Source organism: Leucopleurus acutus (assembly GCF_964270905.1).
Source record: "Leucopleurus acutus genome assembly, chromosome: 14".
In the NCBI taxonomy this organism is placed as follows: Eukaryota; Metazoa; Chordata; class Mammalia; order Artiodactyla; family Delphinidae; genus Leucopleurus; species Leucopleurus acutus.
The window spans coordinates 43,974,964-43,995,784 of record NC_139156.1 but is presented as its reverse complement, the minus strand read 5'-3'; the positions used below and the strand labels follow the sequence as shown (position 1 = coordinate 43,995,784).

The 20,821-nt window shown below is 33.6% G+C and overlaps 2 protein-coding genes across 2 annotated transcripts in view; one reads left to right on the top strand and one right to left on the bottom strand.

Moving 5' to 3' along the window:
* The window catches only part of IPMK (inositol polyphosphate multikinase), a 41,935-nt gene extending 21,315 nt beyond the window's left edge, over window positions 1-20,620 (top strand). Inside the window, exons 4-6 of the mRNA XM_082854799.1 lie at window positions 1,997-2,169; window positions 14,033-14,114; window positions 15,347-20,620. Coding sequence (XP_082710925.1) covers window positions 1,997-2,169; window positions 14,033-14,114; window positions 15,347-15,969 — 878 coding nt within the window. The 3' untranslated portion in view covers window positions 15,970-20,620. The remainder of the gene's footprint in view (window positions 1-1,996; window positions 2,170-14,032; window positions 14,115-15,346) is intronic.
* On the bottom strand, window positions 10,797-11,214 carry LOC309971824 (small ribosomal subunit protein eS27-like). The gene has a single exon (XM_082855218.1). It carries the CDS (start codon window positions 11,050-11,052, stop codon window positions 10,798-10,800), a length of 255 nt encoding a protein of 84 aa, XP_082711344.1. The 5' UTR covers window positions 11,053-11,214; the 3' UTR covers window position 10,797.
* Window positions 20,621-20,821: the final 201 nt, after the last annotated feature.

Here is a 20,821-nt window from a genome sequence, read left to right as displayed (position 1 = left end):
TTATTTGGTAATTCCAATCATATAAAACATATCAAGAACCTGAAAGTAAGATAGTGACAAACATTTGCCTAGTCAAAATAAATGTCAAATAAAATCGATGATACTTAAGCCTGTTTACTGAAGGAATGGCTCAATTTATTACAGGATCAGAAAGGCCAAACCCAAAGTTCCCCTGGGCAGTAAGAATGAGAAGGGCAAACATTGATTCTTTCAGCAAACATTTATTGTATTCCCACTATAAAGAAAGTTTGCATTTGTATTTTTCTCCTTCGCAAGGGAAGGAAAAAATAGGGATTTTATATGCAGTTTGCAAAGTCTCTACTCTAGCTTCTGACGTTTCTATCTTATTACAACAAACAGGTTATTTTTTGTTTTTAATCACTACCAAATTGGCAAGTAGAAAATGATAACCCTACGCTGAACTATAGATGCTGTGATAGCTAGGTTTACACACTATCTTCATACTCCCATACATAGTCTCACCTCAGTAAGGCTTTTAGGGTTTCTTGAGTTATGGAAATTAATGATGATAAATTTGTGAATGCTAATGATTTACTATATTAGGATCTAATTAGTCTTTTCTGATACTTGAAATATAAGCCTAGTTACTGAAATTTTTATATAACTTTAGGGAGAGGATGGATTGGTTTCCTTCTGTTTTGCTCAAGGTAGCTGAAATTGGGAAGAGAGAATCTGAAGGGGCCTGTCCTGCGCTACCTCCTTTCTCTTCTTCTCATCCCCTCCTGTGGTTATCTTTTAAAGCACAGAAATGGGTGGGTTCCAGTTTCTTGATCAGCATATTCCTACTTGTCTCATTACCTTCACTGTCGGCAGGTTCATGTGTGTGTCCAGACCTTTTACTTTCTCTTATCCTGTTGAAGATGTCCATTTGTTAGAAACTTTCTTAAAATGTGACATGCTCCTTCTTGTTTCTGCCAGTGCTGGTCTCTTAGGCTGCAGTTCCTTTTTTGTCACTTGACTTCACCTAGTTCTACAAGGTTATAATCCTCCCACTCGCCATTTTCCTTTCACTAAGAGATAAAATTTTTAAAAATAAATTTATTTACTTAAATTTTATTTACTTTAAAGAAGTAAAACCTTGTTACTTTGATAAAAAGAAAATATAATCTCTTCTGTCTTTGAGGAAAAGTTTTTACGAGAAGTGCTTCGTATTACATTTGTAACTGAAAATTATAATCTCATTCAGAACTTTATTTGGGAAGACTCATTCACCCAGGAAGTGGGGGAAGAATTTCTTTCCTTACTTCTGTCCCTCAGTGCACCTGGACTCTTATTCAAGCTAAAACTATAAGGTCAGCTACTGTGTGTGATAACTGGGATGTTTATTTTTTTACTCGAATCTCCATTTATAATAGTTTTCTGAGGGAAGATGTATACAGGATGCCAAAGTTATTTACAAATGAACTTTTGAGGATTTCTTGTGTTCTAAAAAGCAGGATATTTGTTTTTCCTTTGGGACTAGTAAGACTAGAACGTATATTTGGCAGTGACCATCATTTGGATTGATTTACCTTTCTTAACCTATACCTGTTGTGTCCTCTGTGGAAAGGATTTATTCCTATTACTAATTTTAAATGAAGACTTAAAATTATTAAAATATTGATATCTGCTGAGGCATATATGATATAAACTATATTCAAAAGGAGAATGTATTCTGGGACAGCTTTAAAATAATCTCATTGCCTTTTTAATGTCCTTGGAAGCCTTATATCTAATTCATAGCTTTTGTTTATGGTTGAATATTATTTATTGCATCTCCTGCAAGAGTTTCTCTGGGACATTTATACCTGTTATAAATTTGTTGGTCAGTCTTTTTTTTTTTTTTTCTCTCTCTCTTTTCAGGTGGAGTAATAATAATTGTTGACTCTGGACTTGTTTTAACTTTTTTCTCAGTTTTAAGATTTCCTCATTTTTGTTTTTCCTTGAGTAGTAATATATTTTCCTATTACTAATTAGAGTTTTTCTTTAATAACAGATTTATACCTAAAACTGGAAGATGTGACCCATAAATTTAATAAGCCCTGTATAATGGATGTAAAGATAGGGCGGAAAAGCTATGATCCTTTTGCTTCATCTGAGAAGATTCAGCAACAGGTCAGCAAGTACCCATTAATGGAAGAGATTGGGTTCTTGGTGCTTGGCATGAGGGTAAGAGTGATTTTTAGTTTAATACACACGTTTCTTGTTACATGTTCTTCCCTTGAAAATTATAGATGTCACATATATTTTGGTATTAGGTTATCCATAACTCCCCAGTGTGGGGCAGAGATTTTTACCTCTTCTGTTCACTGGTATGTGGGCAGTGTCAGGAATTATTCTGATATACAGAACATGATTAATAAGTAAATGAATAGCTTAACCTCAAGGCTCTGACTCTGATAATTTTGTATTAAAGAAGTCTTAAGTTTAGGTGCAAAATAAGTAACACGATAAGTGAATGTGATATTATTTATGATTTTCCCACGAGAAAAGTGCTAAGTTTATATATTCAGTAATTTTTCTGTATATTTAAAACAGAAAAGTGAAATTAAACATTAGCTTATTGTTTCAGACTGTGATTTAAAGCTGTTATTTTCTTTGCTCATGTTTCTCTGGATTGGCAATTTGAGTTGGGCTCAGGTGGTCAGTTCTTCTGATCTCATCCAGGTTCCCTGTTGTGGCTGCACTCATCTGATGGCTCAGCTGGGGCTTGGTGGTCTAAATAACCTCACTCTTATGTCTACAAGTTGATACTAACTGTTGGCTGAGCCTTTTCCCGTGAGGTTCCTCATCTTCCAGAAGGCTAAGTGGAGCTTCTTCGTGTGCTACATTCCAGGAAGGCAAGAGTGAGAGCTACAAGAGCTGTTAAAATCTAGGTTAGGAAGTCACTTTCTGTCATTTCTATGGAGTTTTATAGGTCAAAGTACATCATAGGTCCAGTCCATATTGATAGGGAGAAGAAGACCCCACTTCTGATGGTGGGAATAGGGAAGTCAAAATACAAATGGCAGTGTGCACAAGGATGTTGAGGCCATCTTCACAAACAATATTCCACAGTTAAGAATGTGGAATAAAATCCTCTAAATAAATGGTATGCCTAGATGTCTGGAGGTAAAATTTGTATATATGATAAATTATTGCTTCTATAAAAACGTAATGGGTCATTTTGAAATTCATCATGTAAGATGATATACAGTCTTCCTTTTGAGTTTTAAACAGGAGAGTTAATAAGAAGCATTATAAATGAATTGTTACTGTGATAGTTAAAACAGCACAGTTGAATTTGGTAGTCTGTAAATAAAACCAAAGAAATTATTGACACAGTTATTTCATTTTAGAAAACTCTAATTAAATGTGGGTATATAGTAAAGGGGAAAAGGGTAGTGGAATAATGGTAAAACAAACATGGAATAAACGTCTCAAAGGAATCTGACTGGGTAGTTATTTAAACCTTTACTGTTTTCAAATCTCTCACCCTCCTGCTTTCCTTCTCTTTTAGCAGATAACTTTGCCTTCTGTTTCAGAAAAAATAAGCCATCACACAGGATTTCCTTTAATTTCCTGGTAACAGATGTACATACCTAACCAGCAAGTGCTTTCATTTCCTCCTTATTCCTTCCTGTTACGTTGAAGAATTTTCCATCTTCCTAAGGACAGCCCTTCCCTACGTCCTCTGGATCTCATTGTCTCCCACCTCTTCAGGAGCCTAATACTGTTGATTCTCTCTTGTCCTTTTTATATCTTCAACTTCTGTCTTCCTTTACTCTTTTTTCCTTTTGTTTTAAATATGTTCAAATCACTCTCAAAAAAAAAATCAAAACCCATCTTTATCCTGTTCTGCTCTCCAGCAATGGATTTAAATTGTTTGGCCTTTGCACCCAAACTAGTTACATTTGTTTCTCTTGCCTTACTTCCCACTCAGTATTCTTCAACCCATTCCAGTCTGGCTTCGGCTTCATCATGCCACTAGATTGGCGTCTCATGAAGTTCCCTAATGACGTCTCCATGTCACTAAATCCAAATGACATTTTTCATTACTCACCTTACTTCACTTTGAAAAGCAGCCTTCAACACTGACTAGGTCCTCCTTGAAACATTCCTTTTTGTGTCCATAACACTACACCCTCTCTTGTTTTTTTCCTAAGACCACTTTGCAGTCTTCTTTGCCAGCTCATTTCTTTCTGTTTGTTCTTTAAATATTGCGGGATTCCGCTTAGTTCCATTTTACTGCCTCCCTCTCTTTTTTATTTCTTCCTAGGTAGCGTCCTTTGTTCTCATTGGTTCAGTTTCACTTACACTGATAACTCCCAAACATATATTTTCAGCTTCTGGTTTTTCTTTGATCTCCTAATCTATATAGCTAACAGCCTATTAGACATTTTACTTGGATAACTTAAAGACATCTAGGACTAATATGTAAAAAACTGACATAGATCTGTCTTGCAAAATAACAGCCACAACAGTAGCAGCAAACCTGTTATTCTCTGTCTCAGTAAGTGGCATCACCATACGTCCAGTTTTACGAGTGAGAAACCTCACAGTACCATCACCTCTCAGAGCCATCCATCGATCCTGTTGATGTTAATTCCCAAGCACCTGAGTCCCATTGTCAAAATTATTCCTCTCTAGACTAGTATCTTTACTGAACTCTCAATGTCAGTTTTGCTCTCTTCCAGTCTGTTCTCCAAACATTGTAAAATGTATATCTAATTGTGACATTCTCCAGCTTAAAAACTCTTCAGTGGATTTCCATTGACTTTAAGATATGATTTTGCTCTCCCGTGTTGTGTTATTTCCCCAGACAAATGAGGTTCCTCTGTTTATATTTTTTAATAACATTTTTATTGAGATATAATTTATATACCATTCAATTCACTCATTTAAGGTATACAGTTGATTGGTTTTAGTATATTCATAGAGTTGGGCAGCCATCATATTCAATTGTAGAACGTTTTTATCACCCCAAAAGAAAGGCCATACCTATTAGCAGTCACTCCTCATTTCCTTCCAACTTCCAACCCCCCTAGCCATAGACAATTCTAATCTACTTTCTGACTCTATAGCTTTGCCTCTTCTGGACGTTTCATATAAATGGAATCATGTAATACAATAGGTGGTCTTTTGTGACTGGCTTCTTTCAATAATGTTTTCAGAGTTTGTCTATGTTAGCATAAATCAGTATTTTATTCCTTTTTATTGTTGTATGGATATACCACATTTTGTTTATCCATTTGTTCGTTGGTCAACTTTGGGTTGTTTCCACTTTGGGGCTATTATTAATAATGCTATCATGAACATTCATATACAAGTCGTTATGTTTTTATTTGGGGGGGTAGTTCCTGAATTTGAAATTGGTGGGTGCTATGATTAAGTTTAACTTTTTCAGAAACTGCCAAAGTGTTTTTCCAAAGTTCCTGCACCATTTTACATTTCTACCAGTGATATATAGGAGTTCCAGTTTCTCCACATCCTCACCCAAAACCCAAACCTTGTTATTGTCTCTCTCTCTGTCTTTTTCTTTTTTTAACTATAAGCCATCCTAGTGGATGTGAAGTGGTATCTCATTGTGGTTTTTTTTTTTCCTGCGGTACGCGGCCTCTCACCGCTGTGGCCTCCCCCGCCACGGAGCACAGGCTCCGGACGCGCAGGCCCAGCGGCCCCGCGGCACGTGGGATCCTCCCGGACCGGGGCACGAACCCGCGTCCCCCGCACCGGCAGGCGGACCCCCAACCACTGCGCCACCAGGGAAGCCCTCGTTGTGGTTTTTATTTGCATTTCCCTAATGGCTCATGGTATTGAGACTCGTTTCATGTGCTGTTGACCATGTGTATATCTTCTTTGGAGAAATGTCTATTCCAATCCTGTGCCCATTTTTAATTTGGGTTTTTTCTGTGGATTGTTTATCCACTTTCTTTATAATGGCTTTGGAGTACAAAAGTTTTAAATTTTGAAGTCTAATTTTTTTTTTTGTCTTTTGTTACTTGTGCTTTTGGTGTCATAGTTAAGAAACCATTGCCTAAACTAAAGTCATGAAGATTTACTCCTATTTTTCTTCTATAGTTTTAACTCTTACATTGAGATGTGTGTACATTTTAAGTTAGTTTTTTGGGTGTGGTTTGAGGAAGGGGTCAGACTTCTTCTTTTGCATATGGATATTCAGTTGTCCTAGCACCATTTATTGAAAAGACCATTCTTTCCCCCACTGGATGCTTTTGACACCCTTGTTGAAAGTAAACTGACCATAAATGTAAGAGTTTATTTCTGGACTCTCAGTTCTCTTTTGTTGATCCATATTGTCTATCTTTATGCCAGAACCACACTGTCTTTTTTTCCCCAGCTTTATTGAGGTATAATTGACATAAAGATATTTAAAGTAAACATTGTGGTGACTTGATATGCATACACATTGTGAAAGGATTCACTCATCTAATTAATTAACATATCCATCACCTCACATATTTATCTTTTATTTGTGTGTGTGAGAACATTTAAGTTCTACCCTCTTAGCAAATTTCAGTTATGCAATACAGTGTTATCAATTTAGTCACCATGTTTTACATTAGATCCTCAGACTTTATTCATCTTATAACTGAGTGATGAATACCAGCCTCTTCCTATTTCCCCCACCTCCTCCCAGACCTTAGTAACCACTTTCTACTCTCTCTTTCTATAAGTTTGGTTTGTTTTTTTGGATTCCATGTATAAGTGATGCTGTGCAGTATTTGTCTTTCTCTATCTGGCTTATTTCACTTAGCGTAATGCCCTTAAGGTCCATCTATGTTGTTGCAAATGGCAGATTGCCTTCTTTTTCATGACTGAATAGTATTACATTGTTTATTTACAGGCGTACCTTGGAGGTATTGTGGGTTCAGCTCCAGACCACTGCAATAAAGCAGATATCACAATAAAACAAGTCACAAGAATTTTTTGGTTTCCCAATGCATATAAAAGTTATGTTTACACTATACTGTAATCTGTTAAGTATGCAATAGCATTATGTCTAAACAAACAATGGGCATACCTTAATTTAAAAATACTTTATTGCTAAAAAAGTGCCAAAACAATTATAATGGTAACATCAAAATTCACTGATCACATAACATAACAATATAATAATAATGAAAAAGTTTGAAATATTGCGAGAATTACCAGATGTGACACAGAGACATGAACTGAGCAAATGCTGTTGGAAAAATGGTGCTGATAGACTTGTTCAATGGAGGCTTGCCATAAACCTTCAATTTGTGAAAAACACAGTATCTGAAGTGCAGTAAAACGAGGTATGTGTGTACACACCACGTCTTTATCCATTCATTCATTGATGTACACTTAGGTTGTTTCCATATCTTGGCTATTGTGAATAATGCTGCAATGAACAGGGAGTGCATCTAGCACCATGATATCCTATTTTCTTTTTCTTGGGTGTATACCCAGAAGTAGAATTGCTGGATCATAATGGTAGTTCTATTTTTAAGTTTTTGAGGAGCTTTCATACTGTTTTCCATAGTGGCTGCACCAGTTTACATTCCTACCAATAGTACTCAAGTGTTGCCTTTTCTCTATATTCTCACCAACACTTGTTATTTGTTGTCTTTTTGATGATAACCATTCTAACAGGTGTGAAGTGTATCTTGTGATTTTGATTTGCATTTCCCTGATGATTAGTGATGTTGAGCACCTTCTGATGTTCCTGCTGGCCATTTGAATGTTGTCTTTGGCAAAATATCTATTCAGTTCCTCTGTCCATTTTTGAATCAAAAAATTGTCCCATCAAATTGTCTGACTTCTTTATATATTTGGAATATTAACGCCTTATCAGATATATGATTTGCAGTTATTTTCTCAGAACCACACTGTCTTTTTTTTTTTTTAATTGGCTGTGCCGTGCAGCTTGCGGGATCTTAGTTCCCTGACCAGGTGTTGAACCCAGGCCCACAGCAGTGAAAGCACTTAGTCCTAACCACTGGACCGCCAAGGAACTCCCAAGAATTACACTGTCTTGATTAGTGTAGCTTTGGAGTAAGTTTTGAAACCAGGAATTGTTAGACTTCCAACTTTGTTCTTCTTTTCCAAGATTGTTTTGGCTGTTCTGGGTCCCTTCAACTTCCACGCGAATTTTAGAATCAACTCGTCATTTCTGCAAAGAAGTGTCGGCTGGGATTTTGGTGTAAGGAATAGTTTTGGATCTGTAGGTCAATTTGGGTTCCCCTATTTGTTTTCATGGCTTCCTTTATATAGTAGTTAGCAGTTTATAATCACATATTGTTTACTTATCTGAGAAAGGATATGATTGAAGTGTGAAATAATAAATGAGAATGTGAATATAAATTTAATTATGTTATTCTAGAATGTTAAAATTGGGAGACATACCTTGAATTTAGTATGAGTTATGTTAGGATTTTTTTCAAATAGTCATTTCTTTAGTAGGTGGTAAATTCATTAAACTTTTTAATCACAGTGGGTTTGTAGACTAATAATAAAGATAGACTTGAATAATTTTAGAATGAATGTTCCAAATTTAAAAAATTCTCCTTCAAGACAGTCCTGCCTTTAAATTAAAAAAAAAAAAAAACCAAACCAAAAACAACCCTTAATATAACTGAATAGACTGAAATTTATCAAATATATCAGTTTTAACATACTTTTCTGTTATGTTTAACCAGTAGTAGGAAGAGGTTTGGTGGGTAGAAGAACATGCCAGTTTAGGAATTCCTTATTTTTAAATGACTGTCAGCAATTATACTGTTATTTCCTTGATCCCAAGATGGTGTAGATGATAAGACTCACTTTGATTTAATAACAAGATTTATTAAGATATGTGTAAGAAAAGAGATAGAAACTGAATAGGAACTATAAGAACAAGGGAGTCACAAAAAGAGGAGTATAGAGTGCCTTTGGAAAAGGTGGTATTTTGAACTGGCAATGGGGAAAATAATAGGTAGAAAACCAAGAAGCAGAGCATATTGTGAAATAGGAGTTTATGTAAGGTGACTAGAGCATACTATATGTAGGAAGGTGGGGTGTATTTTAGCTTAGAGTATCAAACTGAGAGAAGTTAATATATCAGCAGCTTGCTTTGGGACTTCCTGGCTTTTTGACATAGCATCCTTTTGGGTTAACTATTTGAATGGTTGTTTAATTTTCCAGTTTTGTATTGACTCGGAAAACACATGCTATATAACTGTAGGGGTTTATTATATTTATTAACCACAGGTAATTGAGATACAGTTTGTAGAAATTTACCTGAAAGTTCTTTAAAACTTGTGATTCAAGATTTTAGATGATTTAATTTTGGATGTTCCAGTATATTTTTGGCAATAACTTAAATTTTTGACAAATATTTGCACTTAAGAGAGAAGTCACGTTTCTTAATCACTGATTCCTAATTACTGGGGGAAAAGATTCTTCTCTTTTTATCTTTAGTTATCACATTGTCTAAAAATCGGACTCTTTTTTTGTATACCTTTTTTTCTTCTATAATAGTGGATAACAGTAACCCTTCAAATTCCTTTTTTCCATTAATAGGATTTGAGTTAATAGGAAATGTGTTTTGCTAAAGATATTTGAATTGGTTTGCTCCTGACATGAGTTCCTGTAAAATAAGCAACTCATATGATCCAGGAAGTGCTGGAGCCTTTTTTTGCTTGTTATTCTGTCCTACTCATGTCTTCCAGCTTACCATTCCGTTAAAAATATTTTCAAGGTGGTACTGTAACTTTTTTTTTTTTTTTTTTTGAGGTACGTGGGCCTCTCACTGCTGTGGCCTCTCCCGTTGTGGAGCACAGGCTCCGGACGCGCAGGCCCAGTGGTCATGGCTCACGGGCCCAGCCGCTCCGCGGCAGGTGGGATCTTCCCAGACCGGGGCACGAACCCGCATCGCAGGCAGACTCTCAACCACTGCGCCACCAGGGAAGCCCTGTAACTTTTGATTTACAGATATCTTTGTGATTGACCAAGACTGGACTGGTAGAGACTGAAGAAATTCTCAGACCTCTTTATATTCTAGCTTTAACTAGTAAAGTAGAAGTAAATAGAGATGCCTGAAATTAATACAGCATTGTAAATCAACTATACTTCAATAAAAAAATAAATGAATAAATAAAAATAAGTAAATAAAGGAAGAGAGAATATTAATAAAGGAGTCCCACTGAAACTGATTAGCTTTAGTCTATTTGTGAAATTTAGATTTTTCATATGTGAAATCTAACTTAGCTCAGAAAATACATCCCTGAATAGTAGAATGGTGACAATTTTGAGAATCCTCTTTTTTGGTACATTTCCTAGTTTTTAGTTTACATGACCGGGTATTTGAAAATTCTTCTCACTTGTTTTTTGTGTCTATTTAATATATTTCCTCAGATTATTAATTTCTCAATTTCATCCTTTTTTATTGCAACATAAATGATATATAACATTGTCTTTGAGTTGTACAACATATTGATTTGTTACATTTGTATATTGCCATATGATTGCCACATAGCATTAGTTAATACCTCTGTCACTTTGAAAATCCTCTTTTACACATATTTCTGTGCATAGAGAACATGAGTATATTTTTTTAAACACATTTTGGTTATGATTAACTGTTCTTATAAAAATAGTTTTTCTTGTAGTCAAATGTAATTTTGGTATTTATGAAATGCTTTCTTCTATTCATAGTAACACTTTGTTCAAGATAAATTATCTTTCTTTAATAGGCTGTAAGTGGGTGTAAGAACACGGTTCTAATTTAACTTTTTTTTTAATCCAAAATGTGTTTATTGGGATGGTTTCCCATTCATCTTGATTCTGGGGCTTTTAGTGCTGCTTCCATCTGAAAGAGCACCCTTCTGTAAGCCTTGCTTTTCCTCCTGTAGGCTGGCAGAGGATGGTAGAGCAGCCAACACACAAAACTACTGTTTGTGCATGGCTAAAGACGGTGGTGATTTTATAGCATCCTGGGCATTTCACATCCATGAAATAGGAATTGGGGCTCTGCATCAGGCACTTCTTCTTGTATTTCCTCTTCTCCTTTTCTGGAGAGGGATGAAGGAGATCCTTTGCGAGAGGCATGTTCTCGTGGGGAGGTCGTCACCGTCGGAAAGCTAATTTAACTTTTTGAATAAAGTGAAGCATTTGAGATAGATGGTAATTAGCCATATCAGACTGAAAGTTATAAAATATCAGTTTCTAAAGCAGTGTATTCTTTTTTTAAATATTTATTTATTTATTTGGCTTTGCCGGGTCTTAGTTGTGGCACACATGGGATCTTTAGTTGTGGCATGTGGGATCTAATTCCCTGACCAGGGATCAAATTCGGGTCGCCTGCATGGGAGTACGTGGACCAGCAGGGAAGTCCCTAAAGCAATGTATTCTTAATGCTTCTTAAAAATATTTAATTAAAATTTGATGAGCTACATTGTTATATGGCTCAAACTCCAAAAAGTATAGAAATATATACAGTGAGAAGTCACTTTGCACACAGGATACTATATTATAGTGATTTTTTTTCTCCAGTGTATCCTTCCAGAAGTATTTTAAACATATACAAGTAAATGCTGCAATATATGTATTCCTTTATTGCAAAACCTACCTACTTTGAACACTGTTCTGTATCTTGCCTTTTTTTTTTTTTTGTTTAACATATCATGAAGATTTTTCCATAGTGGCACAGTATTATAGTTTAACCATTTTACTTTGATGGATCCTTTGACTTGTTTCCAGTCTTTTGCTCTTACAAGTAATGTTACAAATGAATAACCGGAGATCTACCTCATTCCACCAGTGTGCTAGGGTATTTATGGGATAAGCTCCTAGAGGGGAATTGCTGAGCTTGTATGTGTTTATGATTGTGGTAGATATTGGCAGTCTGCCTGATATCTAGAGCAGTGGTTTTGAACCAGGGGCAGTTTTATTCCCCAGGGAGTCATTTGGCAGCTTCTGGAGGCATTTTTGGTTGCCACAATTTTGGGGTGGGCTATGTTCCTGGTATGCTTAAGAGCTGTTTGATTTCAGTGAACTCCTCAGATATGTTGTTCATTTTCCCATAAGAGTAAACATGCCCTTTGTTCATCATATAAATTTCAAATACCTTTTCTCTGTTTGTCTTTCAATTTCTGAATGGCAAAAACACTATGAACATTTTAAAAATCATATTGTATGTGGTAGAAATTTTTGAGTTTTAGTTGGAAATGCCTTCCCTAGTTATCAGTTATTCAAGGATTCTTCTATCTTGGGGTGGGGAGGCATTTTATTTTGCTCATTTTGATCTTTGATGTGTTTGGAATTTATCCTGGTATAAGTTATAAATATAACCTATTTTTTCCAGATCACTAGTTAATCATACTAACACCATTTAATAATAATCCATCTTTTTCTACTGGTTTAAAATACCATTATCACATACAAGCTTCTCATGTTTTTGATTTTAAAGTACATTTTAATGGAATTACTATCCCAAAGAGATATCTGCACTCCTATGTTCATTGCAGCAATATTCACGATAGCCAAGATATGGGAACAACCTAAGTGTTTGTCTACAGATAAATGGATAAAGAAGATGTGCCTCTTTAAACAATGGAATATCATTCAGCCATGAGAAAGAAGGAAATATGGATGAAACCAGAGGGCATTGTGCTAAATGCAATAAGCCAGCCAAAGAAAGACAGATACTGTGTGGTAGCACTTATACGTGGAGTCAAAAAAAGAAACCCAAAAGACAAAGCTGATCTCATAGAAACAGAGTAGAATGGGGGTTTCCAGGGATTTAGGGAAGGGGGAAATGGGGAGATGTAGGTCAGAGGGTACAAACTTTCAGTTATAAGATGAATAAGTTCTGAGGAACTAATGTATAGCATGGTGACTATAGTTAATAATATGATATTGTATACTTGAAATTGGCTGAGAGTAGGTTTTAAGCATTCTCACTGCATACATACACTAAAAATGAGTTAACTGTATGAGATGATGCATGTGTTTATTTTCTTGATCTTAGTAATCATTCCACAATGTATATGTATACCAAATAATCACATTGTATACTTTAAGTATATACAATTATACTTGTAATTTATTCCTCAATAAAGTTGGAAAAAGTATAAATAAAATATGTTTTAATATCTAGTAGGATGGCAAGGTTAGTCCCTCCTTACTGATCTTATTTGGATTTTCCTTAGCAATTCTTGATTTTCTATATGAACTTTAAAATTAGCTTATATGATTAAAATAATTGTTGGTGTTTTATTATAATCTGATTTTACTTCTAGATTAATTATATCTTTTATGATGTTGAATCTTCCTTTCTGAGAACATGGGTATGTGTTTATGTGTATATCTTAGGGGTGTTTTAAAGACGTCTTTATATAGATCTTAGGCTTTTTTAGTTTATTCCTATGTTTTATTTCTTTTTTATTTGATTTGTAAGTAGGGTCTTTCATTACATTTTCTAGCCAGTTGTTTGTATATATGAAAGCTTATTTTCTGTTTACTAATTTGTACTGTCACCATTTCAAGTTTTTATTGTTTTTGTTAGTTTTTAAATTGACTTTCCAATATATAACCATTATCTACAGAGAGTAATATTTTTGTTGCCGCCTTTTCAATTATGCCTCTTATTTCTTTCTCTTATCTATTTGCATTTGCTAGAAACTCCAGAACAATATTAGGTAATAATGATGATAAAACACATTGTGGTAAAGTACTTTTTGTGGAAGTTTCTTGTATTTTAGGACAGATGCTTCCTTATTTCTACTTTAAACTTGAGGCTAACTTTTGGTGGATTGAGATGGATAATTCTTTTCATATTGGAAGTACTCATCTGTCTTTTTAAAGAGTTTTCATTGATAGTGGATGTAAATTTGCTAAATGCCTTTTCAGCATGATAAGACAATATGATTTTTTTTTTTTCATCTTAACTCCATTAGAATGAATTATATGAGTAGATCTTCCCATCTTTAACCATCCTTGCATTGCTGGGATTCCGTCCACTGCTCCTCACTCCCAGCCCTGGGTCAAGGAGTATTAGTGTTTAATATTCAGTGCTTTTTTCTGACAGGTTTATCATGTTCATTCTGATAGCTATGAGACACAAAACCAGCACTATGGAAGAAGCTTAACAAAAGAAACTCTAAAGGATGGTAAGGATTGAAAAACCATACTTTACTGCTTTTATTACTACACAGTTATCAAAATAATTCTAAAGTGATTTCAGTTTTAATTCTCCTTTGGTATAATGATTCAGTTCACAATAAAGTCTTAACATATATGCTTCTAAAATATTTATGGCCAAGATATTATAAAAGCAGTGATAGCACAGATTTCCAGAAATAATATTCTTTTAAAGTTTATTATTAGCTGTATCCAATATGGGGCAGAACTTAAGAGTGATGTAAATAGTTTGAAGAATTTTATGTATACAAAATAATCATCTATAGTGTGCCCTTAACAATTAGTATTTGCCTTGGTATACTTAACCAATAGCAAGCTAATATTCAGATTGGCTGTTGTTTTTGGCCATGCTGTACAGATTGTGGGATCTTATTTCCCTGACCAGGAATCAAACCCATGTCCCCTGCAGTGGAAGCATGGAGCCCTAACCACTGGATTGCCAGGGAAATCCCCAGATTGGCTCTTTATTAAAATATTTCTCAGGCTAATATGACTATTTTTTAGCAGTTTCTGTCCCGAAGTAGGGGAACAGCAAAATTTAATTACATGTATCCATAAATTCCCCAATATGATAAAATATGCATAAACAATTTTATAAGAGGCCTAATCTGATAGGTTAAAACATGTAAACGTCTCAATTTTGAATAACATACTCAACTTGGAGTAGTACTAGTCCCCAAAGTGAGCTCAACTTTTGTGAAAAGACTGATTTAATAAATATTTTCGAGAACATAAATTAAGTACAGTTATGGTTTGGTATTTTGGTAACGGGCTGTTGACATCATTAAAAATGGTTATGATTTGACTCAAGGTTCTAGATTAGTTCTTGAATGTGATTCTAACAAATATGTAATCTTACTGTAAAATTCCTCATAGCAAATGAAGCAAATCTTGGAATCCTGTTCCTTAAGAGAATGTATAGAGAGAGCACTAAAGTAGCAGTCTACCTGTAGTAAATTTTTTGTCTAAATAAGGTATTTCATGTTACATATGTGTCATTTATATGTTTTCTAGCAAGAACATCTTCACCAGAAATTAAGTTGAGCTCCAAGACTTTGTGTTTGACTAGAATTCGTATCTGTTCACTTAATTGCAGGGGCTGATGGGAGAAAATTAAAGAATTGTATCTAAGATGAGATTACTTCCTAAGTGATAGTTATTTCATAATTTCAATATAATGCTAGTATTTTCCTTTTTATAGGAGTCTCCCGTTTTTTTCATAATGGATTCTGCTTAAGAAAAGATGCTATCGCTGCCAGTATTCAGAAGATTGAGAATATTCTGCAGTGGTTTAAAAGCCAGAAGCAGCTTAACTTTTATGCAAGTTCATTACTGTTTGTTTATGAAGGTTCATCTCAGCCAACTACTGCAAAATTGAATGACAGAACTTTAGCAGAAAAATTTTTGTCCAAAGGACAGCTCTCAGACACAGATGTACTAGAGTACAATAATAACTTTCATGTGTTAAGTTCCACAGCGAATGGAAAAATAGAGGCTTCAGTGGGCAAAAGCTTGTCCAAAATGTATGCTCGCCACAGAAAAATGTATTCAAAAAAGCATCACAGTCAGACTTCGTTGAAAGTTGAAAATATAGAGCAAGACAATGGGTGGAAAAGCATGTCACAGGAACATTTAAACGGAAACGTACTTTCCCAACTGGAAAAAGTCTTCTACCATCTTCCTACTGGTTGTCAAGAGATTGCGGAAGTAGAAGTGCGAATGATAGACTTTGCTCATGTGTTCCCTAGCAACACAGTAGATGAGGGATATGTTTATGGGCTAAAGCATTTAATTACTGTACTGCAGAGTATTTTAGACAATTGAATCCTTTGCTGCAATCTTTTAAAGGGGTGGGGCAATCATAATGAAGAGCAGCAGTTAATAACTCTGCACTTGTAATGCTGTGTAAAAAATTTGTATTGTGAGTCTACATTTTATTTGTCTTTATACTTTTGGTAGAAGGGTTAACTTTTTTATAATCTTACTCAGGAAAACTAATTATTTGTTCTTTAGAAAACTATAAAGAATAAAGAAACTTAGGAATGTTAAGCAGGGAATGTGGTGGTACGTGGCTTAAACATCTATTTGGCTTAAGCAAAATGCAAACCATCATTCAGTCATTACAAGTTTAGTTAGCTTTCTGTAGCCAATTATTGTGAAATCTCTGTCCACCCATCCTTAACAATGAGCCATATCTAAACTCATTACATTATTAGAACACTTTCAAAAATCTAGAAAGCACAGGTTGATATCCTTAGTATTGCTATGTATGAAGTTATTAAAACTGGAGAAAATTCTACAGAAATAAGTACTGTTTCGGTTTTATATTAAAAGTTCAGACCAGCATATCAAAAGGTGCTTCTTAGAAGTAAAATGGTTTAGAATCATTGTATTCCAAAAGCAGATTTTCACTTTAATTTCCATTTATATACATATTTCAAAATACTTCTTGAAAAAGATCATTGAAATGGACAACAACAACAACAAAAGTCTTGACATTAAGGGCACTAATAATTAGTCTTGCCAAGGTTAGGGAAGAGAGAAGTTATTTGCAAGGAACAAAATGTTTTTCTTTTAAAATCTTTATGGGAAAATTGGAATTTTACTACATTGTGACAAGTATTATAAACCATATAATACCTTTTACTGCAGCTTCAAAAAGGTGGATGATTGAAGCTCTTCTTATTTCTCCTTTAAATAACTTTTGAGAGTTTTTTTCTTTTACAATTCATGTATTTATATGTCCCCATTTAGTTAAGCAGTGGTATGAATATATGTTGCTAAAAAGTGTTTCTCAGAATTCTAATAAGCAGTGAAGGACAACATCCAGTATTGTGAGTGTTATCAAAAATACTGTGTGTATATTAGTACGTCATACAGAGTTTGGTACATGTCTAAATTCATGCTTCTGTTTCATTCTTACTTAAAACAGTTGTATATCATATTCAAGAGAGAAATTATAATTTAACTTCATGGAAGGGGGGGCAGTACTATTTTTCTTGGAAAAATTAGATTTGTAAGTATTATCTCTGTTTCACATCCACCCCTTTTAAAAAATAACTAGTTATTTGTTATTGGAAACATTCAGAACTTTGAAATTAAATTTGCAAATATGTTAAATGTTTATGTTTTCATTACTTGCACTTTGATTCACTAATAAAACATCTAAGTAGTTATTAACAGTTTTGCCATATTCCTGGAAATTGTTTTAGACTTGTGAACTGTTAGACTATTTTCCCCCCAAAATTGCAAATTAAACTTTTAAATTCAAGGGCCTTTTTTTAGTGTGAAGGAAAGTATCACAACTTTATGTTTATCTCACCTTCCCAACCCTCTCTGAGTATACTTTTGCAAGTATCTGAGCACAAAAAAAAGTAACAGATGCCCTATGGATTCTGTGCTTAGTAAATTTATTAGGCCTGAATACCTTTAAAATTCATATGCATTTGTTATAGCAAAATTTGATTATTTAAAATTTTTTATTTAGAGTCAGTGTAGGTATTTTCCATAAGGACTTCATATTTTTCTCTGCTGCCTAAATGGGTATTGCCGTAGCTTTTCTTGTGGGGATGAAGTTCAAGTCATAGTTAAGAGAAATTTTTTAGTTTTACCTTTTTTGTCCCACAGTGTAGACTTTTGTTGTTGTTGTTATTTGGATAGTGGTTCAATAAATCTTAAGCTCATATAATTTAAACACTATTTTGAATCTTAACAAAACAAGAGACTTTTTTTTTTGTATGGGGTGGTATCAACCTATATGTACAATGAATTTAATAAATTTAATTATTATCAGGTTTTTTGTGCATTTTAGCTCAATAAAGTGTGAATCAGTTCCATATTTTCTTTATCCATATTTGGAAATTTAGTTTTGTATAATCAGTGTCTTACCTTTTTGATACAATAGATAATGTTTTGTTTTAATAAAACAAGAAACACTTTTATCTTTTGTTCTTCAGGGAAGAGATTCACATTTAATTCTGTTTGTTTACATTTTTTTCACTGTTATCCAATGCCCATTTTATGTTACTTTATAAGTAAGCTTACATGTAACAACAAGCATCTATTTGTGTTATCTACATGTGACTATTTTACTGTCTAGTCCAGTCATTTAACATTATGCTAAAATTTACCACTGTGGGGATGAATGATCACTATTCACCAAGCATATTTAAACATTTAAATGTTCAAGAAATAATAATAAGGATATAGTTTGGGTTAATAGGATTACTGTAGTTTTTTCCCCCTAGGAAATATAAATGATTTTAGTGTATTTCTTATGGAATGCACTCATGAAAAGGACTTTAAGAAATTGTGGATAGTGAATAATACATTTCTCTAATAAAAATTTAAATTGTACAATAGTTTTATAATAAAGTATTTACATTAATTGATATTTTAATATGGATGAAGTTACATAGATTCAAATAAATTAAAATTGATAATAAATGCTAAATATTTTATCTGAATAGTTTTTCAAGAAACAGTTGTGAAAATGTGTGTATTAAATGACTGTAACATGGAGCATGTGGTATTTTCAACTCAGTATTCGTTATTTGTTTTATGTGTCTGGAAATTGTACTTACTATGCCTCTTTACACTACAATTTGCTGTTGTGGGGCTTTAGATTGTGTTCAACTGAATAAGATCTTTTTTTATGATTTTAATTGAGTATAATTTACTATTTTATGATTTCCAAGATGATGTTCTTCATATCTCTCTACCGTATACACATCAAATTAATAATGTAACTTGAGAAGATAGAATTAATTTTCAGAGATATCTCAGTTGCCATTTTCTTGTTTCATGCAACTGGAAACATATTTGTTTCTAGGACTTGGAATATTAAAGATTATGTAGGATGAAAGAAAATGGTAGAACAATGAAAGAATTTTATTTGTGACATTACAGAAATTTTGTCCACTATTTTAAAGCATTGTCATCAGTTTAGTACCATTTGCTCTTAGTAGTTTGGCATTTGATACTTTAAAACTTGATTTGCTTTAAAAATTGTTTACAGTGCTTTGTAATAATCTTCCTTATCCAGTGCCTTTAACCTTGATTTGATATATTTGTAGCCTTGGTTATCCTTCCATTACATCCTGTAATGTCTTCATAGCCTAGACTTCAATTAAAAAAAGTCAATTTGGTCATGTAAAGAGGTTGCAATTGTCTATTAATGCTTTAGGAAAACAAGTCATGTTGTGTATGGAGGCCAGGCATCTTAGTTCATTCAGAAATATAAATGTGACATTTTTAACCCCTGAATATATAGCTGTGATGCAATCAGACAAAGCCCTTACCGTTTCCAGCATTCTCTCTAGATGGGGGTGGGTTGGGGGCTAAATTAAAATAGAGATATGGAGAAATGCTTATTTAAAGATAATAAAGTTAACTAGCATTCAACTTTGTGTAAAGATAAGGTAATAATTGTTGAGGTGAAGCAACTAACAATATGTTAAAGAGGTTAAAAATAATACTTTGCAGCATTGTAACCTCTATTTGACATTTGAGTTCAGGTAATAATTATAGATAGCATTAGAAGGCCTTAATTTTTCACTTTTGCTGGTAAAGGTACGTTTACTTAGACTGTTCATGTAGAATAGTGTTTTAACATAACATTACTGTGAAAAACATTCCATTACATATTCACAAGCAAATTACTGCACATTTTAAAAATTGTACCTTACAATTTACTGCAAATATTTTAGGGCTCAATCTTCAAATCATTTGTATTTTAAATTTGGCAATGAATATGAAATTACTTTTTTGACTTACAGAATGATTGTATTGTTACTTAAAATGCTCGTTAATATTTTAAGAAGGTTGGAGTCTCCATGTTTCTGGAGTTAATATTTAAATTCTTATTACTTATTTTGATAGTGTTTAGTAAGAGGAAATAGTACTCATACAATTAAACAAATTAGAATATACTGTAAAGAACATTTTTAATTGTTAAATTTGTCATCACTGAGGTTAAATTTTGGCCTGGTATTCACTTACAATATATATTAATACGTTTAATTATGAAGTGAAATAGTCTTAAGTATGATGTATGATGCACCTGCATATAAATGGATATGGTGTGCACAAAGACACTTTACTGTGGGAATTGAACTGGAAGATATATGAAAGCATGTGAAATTGCACCTAAAATTGTGTGTTATTAGTGACTATGCTAAATTTATTGTACTTGATGAATGAATGTATTTAGTCAAAGTTACTTTGGTTTAAATGTCTAAACAATGTCTTTTTAAAAAACGTGTTTGTAATTTGTACTATTGATGGGGGGGGTTCTTGGACTGCAGGGGTTGTTGTCAATGTGTGATTTGTGTTTTTATTTTATAGAATCATCTAATGTGATATACCGATTTTTATATAAGTGATATTTAGATAATTCTAATTACTGTATATTTGACAGCCTATTAAAATGTTTTGCATTGGAGCTTTTTTCATTAATTGTAGTATGCTAACAAACTCACAGTAGTTTGAAAATAACTTGTTCATTCAACAAATATTTGAGTACATGTTATATACCAAAAACTATAGTGATCATTAGAGATTCAAAGATGATTAAGACGAGATGTTAATGGAAAGAAGCATATGCATTGGAAATGAAAAAAGTATGTAAACTATTTTGTTTGAATATTTATTTTTTCTATCATAGTCTAAAATCTTT